General features: G+C 36.6%; 1 protein-coding gene across 1 annotated transcript in view; it reads left to right on the top strand.

The window, feature by feature from the left end:
- HHIP (hedgehog interacting protein) overlaps nucleotides 1–13,122 on the top strand; it is a 73,489-nt gene that overhangs the window by 40,284 nt on the left and 20,083 nt on the right. The window contains exons 5-7 of the mRNA XM_032686344.1: nucleotides 10,583–10,734; nucleotides 11,171–11,344; nucleotides 12,653–12,796. Coding sequence (XP_032542235.1) covers nucleotides 10,583–10,734; nucleotides 11,171–11,344; nucleotides 12,653–12,796 — 470 coding nt within the window. The remainder of the gene's footprint in view (nucleotides 1–10,582; nucleotides 10,735–11,170; nucleotides 11,345–12,652; nucleotides 12,797–13,122) is intronic.

Genomic DNA, 13,122 nt, shown 5'->3' with positions numbered 1-13,122 from the left:
GCTTTCACAAGTAGATGAGGGTGTCAAGGGAGAGGCAAAAATCCATCCCGCAGGCAGCGAGTCTTAGGAACCTCAGAATGCTGGCAATGGCTTCGTTAGAAACCAGAGAGCCTTCCTATGCCAAGAACAGACACTAAAATCTCAGACAGTTAATGCAAGAACAGGATAGAGAGGAGTGAGAATATTCTGAGATTTTGAAAACATACTCTCACCAAGTGTGGACTGAAAGATTCTCAGAAAGGGCCAAATGAAATATTTCATTTCAGTGTTGACATTCTTTTAACTAAAACTAATTTCTAAACTGAAAACAACTCACTGAAAGAATCGAAATCCCCAATTTTACAAACATTAGAACTGGATGTTTCAAGAATTTCAAAAGTATTTTACTTTTTGCCCTGCAAATACAACATGTGTCACAAGCGAACCTCCCTTTCCATCATGGAAAGTGGAGGGCTTGGACAAATCAGCTTTTTTAAATCCTGTCTCTGCGCAGAGAGCTTCTGGCCAATTATACTGAAGACATTTTTCATATTAATTTACTGGTTGTCTTAGGACAAATGAATTCTGAAGTTCTATGTCTGCATCAGCTATTGACGCACACAAACATATTCCTCCAATTACTCCATATGCATGCAGTGCCTCACCCTATTTCATTTTTATAACTGTGCATGCTTAACGCATTCCTTCTTTGCAATGTCCAAAACTATCTTTGCATTCTCAACAAGAAACATATTTCTCATTCACACATCTTGGGCCAAACCCAGATGGTATTAGTTTCCTACAAGGGTATTTCCTGTATGTCTGAATTGTCAACACGGCTGTGGATTGCCATCATTCTCCTCCTATATACAGATTCTAGTCATGGAGAGCAGACCGTATATCCTCCACCACCCTGGTTTTTCCACTTGGCACATTTCATAAAAATATTCATGTCTCTCTTCAAAATATTAATATTTTTCTCACTATTTTAGTTGAGAGGTAAAGACAAGATCTGTATGAGTGATCCTCAAAAAAGCTTGATTATTTTCGCTTCCTCCGGTGTTCGCAAAATGTCTGAGGAAAAATCTGGATTTCTCTGGATTTATTTACTCCTTGTTTTCAGGTGGCTGGCAAATTACATATATTTTTTAAGACTTACTGAAAGAACTAAAATAATTTGATTACTCAAGCCAGTATTTGAAAGTTACTTACCAGCGGTGCAGGTAAGTTGCACGCTGGTGTTTCTACCCTTGGGCTGCACAGCTCAGGAGGATGATGGGAGAAAAATGCTTGGGCAGTATCAGAAACTTGAAATGCATTTTTTTTCCCAGCTCCCATGTAGTGCCTTTTCAGAAATGCCAGGGTTTGATACTTAAGTGTGTTTCTGACCCAAGTACAAACATGATGAACATGCACAATTTTTGTTGAAAAAAATGCAAGAATAGCATTTTCTGGGGGTTTTATAGCTGTATTTGTATCAGGACTCCAACCAGTGCAGTCCTTACATTTCAAACAGTTTGATTTTGGGTAATAAATACAGTTCCAAGGCTCACGCTCACATGTGGAAGCTTGAAACTCAGTAGCAGATGCTGGACCTCTAAATGGGTTTTCTCTTTGCATTTATGCCAATAAGACAAGGCTGTTTACTTTTTGGAACACTTGAATGGACAAAGAACATAGGTATAAACAATTTCAATGTTGGAGTAAAGAGACATAACAGACTTGCCTAGCATTCATCCAGTGGTGCTGCTGTATGTCCACTGGTAAACTGTTGGAAAATACTTACAGGGCTTCTAAGAATATAAAGTCTGACTTTGCCTATTATGTTTAGCATAATAATTACTGAGAAAACAAGCAACATATGCAACCAGCATTTGCTTTGAAGATATGACACATTATTATCAAAACTATGCTGAATGCTGATGCTAAATATAGGCTGAAATATGCCTCTCCATGCATCCAGATTTCAGAGTCCGAAAGTTCTTGGGATATTAGAGAACAGAATAGCATTTGCTTTATCGCTAGAATTTGCACACACATTCTTTGGCAGTGGAAAAATGGTGACATGTTCCCATCTTTTGGTGCCTGCAGGCAAGACTTACATTCTACTTGGTGTAAGGAGAAAATCTCAGACAAGATGATAGGTGGAATATAAGCATCAATTGCAGTGAATCTGTCATATGCTTCCTGTCTCTGCCCTGTGTTTTTATGTTACATGAACTCCTATCCTTCAAATTGTCTCCCACTCCCCTACTAAAAAACATTTGGATAATGCAATTTTCCAGTTCCTTACAATAAGAAAAGGAGATTTGAAATATTTTGCAGAATTCACTTTAGAGCCTTTACTAAGTACCTTCAGAGCCTTAGTGACTAAAGCCAGAAATCTGCTAAAGAAATAACCTTCAGTGAAGAAGGTTACCTTTGTATTTTGCAGTGAAGATGAGCATTATTTTGATAAGCCACTGAACTCGCTCTTCTCTCAAAACAGTGACATAAAGCCCACAGTTTAATCCAGGTTATGTTGCAAACATGAGTGATTGTCATAGTAATACTTGGCAAAGAATCAGAAACAGTGTGGACTGAGTGAAGTGCCTCCGGTCCTTTATTACCCTCTGGCAAAAGATATCCTGTTGAAGTGGTACTTTTTAAAATCTTTTAAAAATTTTTTTTGCGAGATGCAAACTGCTAGGGACTTACTTTTAGCACTTGCTGAGCAAGTTTTAACATCCATTAGCATACAGACAACAGTAAAGACATGGGGACCAGTCTAAGTGGAAATCTGTAGCTTTTTTTCCTTCAAGCTGGCTGTGGTTTTCTGCTTTCTCCCACCACCCCACAATATTGGAATACATTGCTCATGTGATGCAAGTACCATTCCTCTTGCAACCAGAAAAAGCAAGTATCTGCTTTTATAGGTGACAGTTCGGTACTGAGAGCCAAAGGAGAAAGGCAGAATTGTTTGTAAGAGTAATGCCATCTTTCCATTTGCATCTCTCTTTTTTTGAAACGAGTTATTTTTTAATGCCTACAATTAGACAGATCAACATTTCTGGTTTTAATTTAATGCAGAGAGTATGATAATTATGTTATTCTGTTCTGAATTATATCCCTAAATTTCCATATAAAGTGGTCACGGTAAAACAGCATGAATTTGTTTTCGATTATCGGAGTACAGAATTTGTTGTAGATTCGTTCGTTTTACACAAGCACTGGTAAATTTGCTCTGTGTCACTATACATCCTCTTTTTTTTCCCTCTCTCAGCACAAAAGAAAACAAGTCTTAATGCTCATTTTAAAGTGCTGTAAAACTTTTTTGTGGACATTTATGAAAAGAATTAATTTAGCAGCTCAGGGAGATCTTTGCACCATAGTAAGATTTTTCTTTTTCCATAGCATATTTTTATCTTTAGGAATGACAAAAGTGACAACTTTGACAATGTTGTCAAAAGTGACAAAATGACAAAAGTGGTTGGCTGAAATGTCATGCCATTAAAAAAGCAACTTATGTATACAATTATAATTCTTAGAGTCTTTTGACAACTCTCTGTCATTAGATCTGTATTTTAACTAAAATGGAAAATTTTATGAAACATGCTACTGAAAAATAAAGATAATTGTTATATACATAGTAAAGGAATGAGGGCATGAGAAAACCAGAACAGATGGCTGAAAGGACCACGGTCAAATTAGAGCATTGGTAGAACAGTAAATCACTAATAAGATTAATTTGTATTGTTTGTGTGTTTACAGAAAAATAATGTTAGATAGCACCAAAATAGGGTGTAAGTTTAAAAAAATCATTCTTGATTGGAAGAGGTAAAGTCACAGTTTTGGTGAGTGCAAAAGGGATTATTGGTGTCTTGTCATCATGTCATGTGTTTGTGAATGTTAATGGAACTCAGTCTGTTCTCTGTGGGGTATCATCTGAGCCAATTTTATTGGACTGCGCCCTGAAAGAGAGCTGTAAAATTTGCCTTTATCACAGAAGTGGCATGGAAAGGTGGGTAAAGCTTCAGAGCAACAGAAAGAAGGAGAAAAAATACAAAGGTCATCAAGTCTATTCTCCCTATTAATGAAGGATTTTCATGGTCAGTAAATTTCTTAACAGTTACGGCACTCTCATTCACTCGAAGGAAGCTTTCTCGCTTTCCTAAAAGGCTAATTCTACAGCACAATAGGCCTCAAACCAATGCAGCTGAAAACCTGTTAGGAAAAGACAGTCTGAAGTGGAAGAATGCTGGAGAGGAAAAGTGTAGGAGAGCAGATATGCCAAATAAATAAATAAAGACCAGAAAGTGGAGGCATGCCAGGGAAGTAAGAAGGAGCATGCTTATTTTTTACCTTCCCATAGTGGCCTCCGCTGGTGAACCACTCACTGAGTTGCTGGTGGAATGTAAAGCTTCCTTGAAAATAAATCCAGCTGGGGACAGAGGTGGAATCACCACCTGTGTTCCCAGAGGATAAATGCTGCTTACAGCTCAAGAGGCCTCTGTGGTGCAGGGAAGTGTGTAATTCACACCTTCCTGAGCCAGCTTTACTGAATGCAATAATCATCTGGTCTTTATTTGAATCTCCCTCTTCCGGGACTGATTTCCACTGTCTTCTGTTATTCCAATTCTCCTAAAGCAGTGCAGTACATAAAGTTTCCCAGTCCAGATGCAGACCTCACATGGGCTCATGGCCACCTCCTTGCAAGCACACTCACAGTCGTATGTCACTCTGCCCAAAACCTCCCAATTATTGGCTGGCTCTGGGCAGTCTCAAAGCTTTCAGCTGCTCCCAACCAATATTTGGGGGAGCTGGGAAAGCAGGATTCATGTCCTACTGGAAGAGTGTGAAGGAGGCAAGCTGTGGGTTTGTGTTGGGTTGGTATCTGCATTTATAAGTTTCATGTACTTTCTTTAGGAGGACGGGAAGAAAGAATTGTATTATCAGGGGACGAGGATTGTCATTTGGATTAAACTAAAGACTTGCCCAGCAGAACAGCAAAATCTGGAGTTGAGGAATTAAAAAAATAAGTACAGAGGACTAGGACTAGAAGTGAAAGGTCCTGCATTTAGTGACTGGTATCTTCAAAGGACTGTGAAGGTAAGGAAAAGAAAAAATAATCCCCCCATGTCGAAATTTTGTCTTTGCTGCAACAGAAGTAAGAAGAAAAAAAGAATTAGGCTTTAAGTTCTAGTGCTATCTTTAGATCTCAACACCTTTTTATTTATTTCTGTTCAAGTTATGGTCACTTCACAGTTCTTTTGCTGGAAAATTGTGCTGCAAATAAATATGCAAGTATAATTCCTGTGAACAGGTACTCTGACTTTTCTCCAAGTGCAGAGAAGCCCCATCTAAAATCCATGCAGAACTGGTCTTATGAATCACCATCTTGATACCTTTTGATATGTCTGTCATTTGGACCCACTGGGCTCTAAAGAAGTGGGACATCATTACTTTATTGTGAATTCAGTTCTCATTAAAAAAAAAAAAAGCATTTAAATATCACCACAAACATCAGAAAAGACAACTTTGTGATGGATGCACTTTGGCCATTTTCAGCTAAATCCTGCCCTGCACTGAACTGAATAAAAAGCACCTCTAGCTTCAGTAGGATTTGTGCTTAAATTCCAAGTCAGAATATGGCCCTTTAAGTATTTTTCATGTATAAATTAAATAGTTATTTTAAAGTCAAGTATTAAACCAGTGCACTTGTTAAAATCACTAAAAAATATTGAAAATGTTTTGAAAAAATCCTTAGACAAGTGTAAAGCCCTTTATAAACAAGGAAAATAGTGAAGCTCTGCAACCCAACAGGAAAAGGGAAATGCTTTGGAGATAGGGTCTCATATGTATGCTATACTGAGCCATGACATCAAGGTAATTATTTTCCCCTACGTTAAATCTCTTATCTTACAAATCCTTCTTTTGCCAGAGGCCTCAGGCCCCACAGAGAGCAAAGCACTTGAGTTCTCAACACCCAAGAGGTCTAATAGGAGCTCTACTCTTACACCCCACCGAAAATCAACTTCTGTCACTCGGTGTTTGTTGTCCCCTTTCGCCAATCAGAGGCACTTCCCTCCTGTGCTTCTCCAAACATCTTTGAAAGGCAAGGTGTACCCTTGCAGCAGACCTTTTGCAGGCTTCTACTTCTGCTGTAGTCAAATTTCTATCCCATGCTAGGGCCAAATTTCCAAAATGTGTCCATTAAGCAAACACTTCCCACTGAGAAACATACCTGACATCGATTTTCAGCCCTACTGAATCTCTTCCTGAAGAGTTCATATGGTGCTGCCTGATAAGAGATTTAGGTGTTCCATGACCCCTTCACCCATGTTTTTTTTACAAATCTTTACAATCTAACTCCTTAAGTTCAAACAGATGGCAATGCATATTGGTTATGATATTTGTTATATAGGAAATAAACTAAATTAAGGGTGATCCTACTACTTCAACAAGTTACCCAGCAGTTGCACTATAATAATAGGCGAAAACAAACAATACAAAGACACTACAATAAAGTTAGAATATTGAGTCACAATTGAATATGCATATTTTAAGCACAACCCCTTTTAAAAAAGGTTGCTACTCCTTTCCAGCATGACAGTGGGATTGTTCAGATGAAAAAGCTGATAAGTATAAATACAGTGATTTTTTAAATATTCTATAAGAGCGTGAATTGTGAAATCAGTTTTAAAGAAAAACTTGGAATATGCTACCTACATTGCTTACTATTAAGGCACATAGAGTAACAGAAATAAATGGTCATGTCTGGTTTTGCTTACTAGAATTAATTACTACTAAGGTTACATAATTAAGGGTCATACTTACAATATATCTGTTTTAAATTAAATATTTAACAGTATCAGTTAAAGCATTCCTGTGTATTTCTCTTGACTATAGGTAATAACACACGTATTGACATAATTAAATGGCAACATGTCTTAAAAATAACTGCAGCATATGTTTCTGTATTACAGAAAAAGTATAATATCTTAATAATGTAATAAAACTTCTATCTATAATATCAGAGATATACCAGAGTATATTTACAAGTACACAGGTTGAAAGCAGAGACCGCTTCTAAGGACTGGTTACATGAAAATAGTACCTTTCTATAATATTCACATGCAACAATTCCTTCTCTTAGTGTAAGTCAAAATACAAAGTGGATCATGTTGTGCACTTGTTTAAGATTTTTACAAGTATAAATATATTATAACAGAAATTCCAATGCAAAAAATAAATATAAAAAATCACATATATCAAATATATATTTAAGTTGAGAACACTTACTGGTGTAATATACTTTCAGAACCAACATAATGTAGCAAACCAACCATTTAAAACTGAAAAGTAAAGAAATACTTTGTTTAATGCATACAATTAATCTTTGCTTGGCTTTATACTAACTTAATAGAATTCTGATTAATTTTTTTTCATGGTTGTGGTCCTAAACTAGACCAAACTGGGGTTTAAAGATCCTTTCACAGAACTCCTTAGATGAAACATATAACCTGGCCCAAGGAAATGAGTGTGGTGTTGGTGCAAAACATGTCATTACCATGAAGAGGAGAGAGGAGCATTGAAGCTCCAGAGCAGCATGGAGAGTGTCAGCTTCCAGACTTCCTTACAACAGAAATTTCACATTGGCCCCAGTCCACAGTGTGTTTAAGTAATTAATACTCATTTCAGCCAACCATCATTCTTTGTCTTCAACAGACATCCCAATGGAATATAAAGATTTGTCTCATTCTTCTTGCCCTTCCTTACACAACTGACAAACATTAATGGTTATTCCATCAAATAGTGCAGTGCAGAATCTCATACAAGCTCCTATGTCATCTACAGTTTGTTGGTGCTGGTTTCATCTAAAGAGAAACTTTAAAAGGAGAGGCTGTCAATAAGTTATTAAGCTGACACATGTTATCTACAAGAAAGACTATACAGCCTGGGATGGTGGTTTCACATCAAAAGTCCATTGATAAAAACTTCAAAGTGAGGAATATTCTATAGAGAAAGTCTGAAGTTTTGTACATAGTTATTCAGTTTGATAGTACTAAAATGACTGCTCCTAAGAGGTTTTGCTGAATATCTCTCAATGTACCCCACAATATATGAGACAACGCTACAGAAAACTATATATATACTTTCTGGCACATAGAGAACATTTCAAAAGCTATGGAAGTTGTGTCAGTGATTAAATTTGAAAGAAAGGGTTTGCTAGTTAGTGATAAAGCCGAAAATACACATGAACAGTTATTTTCCAAAATCAGGAAAAATAAACATGGAAAAACTCATCTGGGTTTTGAGTTTACCATAAGTCAAGTAATGGCTTGATATTGCACTGATGTCAGTATCTTGGAGGGATATTCACGAAGTTTTTATTAAATACATGAGTAAATAGACTCTTTGAAACAAAATGTGTATGCCTCACTTCAAAAAAATCCCCAGCAATGTGACTTTTCAGGAAGCAACAGATACATTCTACAAACTAAGTAATATATTACAGTCTAATAGGGTCACACAAGACAGCAAAGAGTAGAAATAGTGGCCTGATCCTATGAATACAACTTGCCATAGTTACTACTTTGCAAGTCCCATTTTTCAGTCATTCTTCAAATTCTTGCTTCATGTGTACTTCATTAAAAGCTCTTAATTTAATTTTCACCTGTTTACGCTTTCAACAACTTCACTTTCACACTGAGACGGCTGCCATGGCATCAAGCACTAAATAAAATCTTCAGCTTAGTAACAGAAAGATCTTTTCTTACTAATACTTTCAATAACTCACCTTGCATGGCAGACCTAGTGTGACTCATTGACATTCCTGGGCCCCTAAATGAGTTGAACTCATCTCTCAGGAGAAGAAATAGGACTGTCTTTGTCTGGGCACAGCAGATAGAATCATTCGTCAGGAATCTTTGAAATATGCCTTCCTGTTCCCAAAGAAACTGATTTGCCTCCCTTTGCTTCAGACTTTATCAGAGCAGCTTAAAAACTCTTAAAAACTCAAACAATAATATCTACAATCAGTTCAGACTCAGCTGCAGAATTATTTTTGGCTCATAAGGGAGAAAGAGCTAGATTACCAGTCCCTTCGTCCATGATGACTGCAACTGATTTGGCAGCTCTAACTAGACTTTCAAAACTAACCTCTCTGATAACCCCCTGAAACTAAATTTTTCTAACAAACAAACTAGCAAACTTTGGCTGCCTCTAAATTAGCAGGATCCAGATTGCATTGTACAAATCTGTTTGTGTGGAAATCTCTTGACCTATTTACATCTCCCTTTCTGACTCAGGTTTCTCGTTGGTGGTTGTGATTAAAAAGGAAGTACAGCAATCATGTTGAATTAAAATAAATTAAAGCTGTGCACTTTCCCAATTAGGCCTTTTGTGGGATGACTTTCAACAGGAAGACAGGCCCATCCATCACTCTGAAGTGCAAATACATTTTAAAAGCTTCATTCTCTCTTATAATTTAAAATTTCATAATTAGTTATCATGGGTGTGGTTGGAGTTGCAAAATGTTGTCTCCTTATGGGTGCAGAGCTGGAGCACTTGAATCTGCAACAGAGTCACTAGTTTTGAAGGGCTGGCAAGCCCTGAGTTAAACTCCAAGACAACTATCACCTTGTGAATAATCACATACATGAATTGAATTTGAATTGTTAATTATGTACTGTGTTTATTTCGGTGCCTCAGCTTCTCTCCCCTGCATTACTTCAAAACCAACAAATGAATCTTAAGTCTTATTCTTCATTTATACAAATATAATTTTAGGCATAGTTATATTAACATACATTTTTAGAAGCCAAAAAGAAAACTGCCTTCTCTTTAAGTACACAGAGTATTTGCATTGTCAGTACATTACATGGACTGGATGCTTAACATGTAACTGCACTAATCTTTATGGCAAACATAATAACAAAAGAAAGTTGTTCCGAGATTTTTCTATTTTTATTTTAAAAAATAACAAAAAACCTTTCCAGTGAGGGACCACATGTAAAACTATGGTTTCTCTGCGCAGAGACCAAGGCTGCTTATTACCTACAGTACACTAGCTATGATGAACAGACCACCATAGTTGTGACAACTGATGTTGCTGCCTCCAGGGTAAAACAAAGGTTTACATATTACACAAGCAATTTAACTGTTTTCTAAACATATTGCCAAGACAGTGGGAGTTGGCAGCCAGCACTGTGTTTTAGGTTTTGGATACTTGGATTAGAAGTGACTGCTGATTAGAGACCTTTTTATTCGTCTTCTACGAATTACAAGCAACCTAGTAACCCAGCAAAGAATCCTTCACAGCACTTAAACTTGTCTTCATGGCTTCCCAAAGATTACATACACAAATCACTCCACAAAAGTGGTGCAACAGACTTGTGCATAGATAACTACATACGGCAATTGTCTTGTTCTAACTCTTAAAGACTTCCCCAAAGTGAAATGTTTTATAATCCTTTTTTGTGCAGTAGTCAGGAAAGAAATAAAAGAGTTTGGGGAAAGATTATCCACAAGAAAGAAACTTTTTTTTTTTTGGGTTCCAGCTGAAACACAATAAAGAACATAATTAACTTCACAATTCTTTGTGTTTTTCATTTGACTGCAGGGAGGAGATGAAAGAGGACTGTTAAGCCTTGCATTCCATCCCAATTACAAGAAAAATGGAAAGCTGTATGTGTCTTATACCACCAACCAAGAACGGTGGGCTATTGGACCTCATGACCACATCCTTAGGGTCGTAGAATACACAGTATCCAGGTATCAGTAAAAGTCTAAAATTCACAAATGCTGTATTTCTTAGCAACCCTTGCATTTTAGTATTTCCCATTTTTAAAATAAACTATCAGGTTTACAATGTATATACTTGGGCACCTGCAGAAAAACTATTGTGGGTTTTATTTCAAACAATAGTTTTGAAACACCAGTAAGTACACTGGTTTTTCTTTTTTTTTTAGTTATTGTCTCACTTTTTTTTTAATTATAATCATTTCCTACTTATTGTGTATAGGCAGCAAAATAATTTTTCTGTGAATGCTACAAAATTGAAATTTCTCAGAAACAACTGTTTGGCATTTTTCCACCAAGTTACAACATCCACATCTCAAAGCATAAGTTGAATGAGTCAAGTTTATTTTTAGAAAGAAGTGCATTGATAGTGAACTGTGAAAAGGGTGCTCATATCTTTATCTTGCAGGAAAAATCCACACCAAGTTGATATGAGGACAGCAAGAGTGTTTTTAGAAGTAGCAGAACTACATCGAAAACATCTAGGAGGACAGCTTCTGTTTGGCCCAGATGGTTTCCTATACATTTTTCTTGGAGATGGCATGATCACTCTAGATGACATGGAAGAGATGGATGGTTTAAGGTACAAAAACTACCAACGGATAGACTTCTATTATTGTCTTTGCACAGTATTTGGGGTCAGAATCCAAAGTGATCAGCAGTTGTCAGGACAAATCTTGCTTCCTCTTCCTTTACTAAATAATCCTACTTATTTCAGTGCCTGGGTTTAGCAAACTGATGATTTTCAGAACAGTCTGCTTAAATACATCATCTTGAAGCTGTGTGCTATCAAATAATTTAAATACTGGAGTCCTCATCAGTAAATGCAATTTTGTTTAGGCTTCTGTTTTCTGAACTGTTGTTCTATGAACAGAACAACTGTATTGAGCAAAGATTCCGAAAAGTGTCTACAAACACATACCAGAGTCAATAACAACAATGCATCACTTAGGAAAATGTCCAGAGAACATATGAAGTAATCCTACTTTGGTTCTACCTTTACATTTTTCCCAACCTGCTTTTTCCCTCTGCTTCATTATCCTCTGTTAGAGAAGGTGTGGTACTGAGCCTTTACAGACCTAAAAGGAGTTGCTGTTCAAAGGCCTCTTTGGCTCAGCAAAATTGCAGGTGCTCCTGCAATTTTTAAGTATTTTTTTAAGTATAAGGATATACTTTAAAACCCAGGGCAGAGGGCAATTCTAATACTTGGTTTTAAATTAATGTAAAAGAAAAAGACTAAAACAAAATAATGATGAAGAAAGACAGGAAGGAATCAATTTAAATATACCATCTTTTCATGTTTATAAAGAGAGTTTTGATGATCTACTCCTTGTCCTTTCTTCCATCACAATCATGAACATAACGTAAAACATTTTACTCTCTCCTGTTTCATATAACAAGAAAGGTCTGAATGCTTACCAAAAAAAAAAAAAAATCAACATTTCCATTCAAGCAATACAGTTTATTTCTTGCTTGCTTTCTTGCTGTGTAATTAGTCTTTGGATTGTACTGTGACTAGAAATCATTGAATTCAAGAGTAGGATTCAAAGTGTTAGCAAAAAGCATTAAACACAGTTACTCTAGAGGAGATATTTGAAGCCATAAAACAACGCTCATGTTTGGAAAGTTGTTCTTATGATCAAGTTGCTTACCAACACCATGGTCAGAGGTGTTCTACTAAATAATAAGGCAATATATTGGCCACAACTGAATCTTGAATAGGCTCTGCTATTATTTTTTGGACTTGCATGTACCATAAAATCAATCTATATGTGATTAATCAGTAAAAGTGGGTGGTTTATCTTTCTGTCTCACTATAGTATTATATGGATTAAATCTACCAGTAAAATACTTTTAAAAACCCAATTATTTTATCCTCCACCTCTCTCAGTGATTTTACAGGCTCTGTATTGCGCCTCGACGTAAATACTGACCTGTGCAATGTCCCTTATTCCATACCCCGGAGCAACCCACATTTCAATAGCACAAACCAACCTCCTGAGATTTTTGCACATGGACTCCACAATCCAGGCCGGTAAGTAAGTTTCTGAATTACTGAATTACTCTGAAGTAGATACTGTTTTCAACCAGAAATTTTTTACACAGTCAGGTAACAACATTTTAATAATAAAGGCACTCGTGAAGTTTTTAAAGCTTCCACTCCTCCTTCTCCACACATATTTCACAGTGAGAAACAAATGTACATTGGCAAAGGGGAAAGTGAAGAGCATGCACAACTACTAAAAGTCAAGACCAAAATGACAGAAATGAAGTACAGGATTTTGGGTTTTAATGAATGATAAAATGACTACCCTTATGAAAGAAAAGAGCTTCAAGCAGAGGGTTGGTAAAGTACAGCTG

This window comes from Chiroxiphia lanceolata, chromosome 4 (assembly GCF_009829145.1).
Source record: "Chiroxiphia lanceolata isolate bChiLan1 chromosome 4, bChiLan1.pri, whole genome shotgun sequence".
Lineage (NCBI taxonomy): Eukaryota > Metazoa > Chordata > Aves > Passeriformes > Pipridae > Chiroxiphia > Chiroxiphia lanceolata.
Note: the sequence above shows the minus strand (reverse complement) of the source record. Positions and strands in the feature narration are given on the sequence as shown.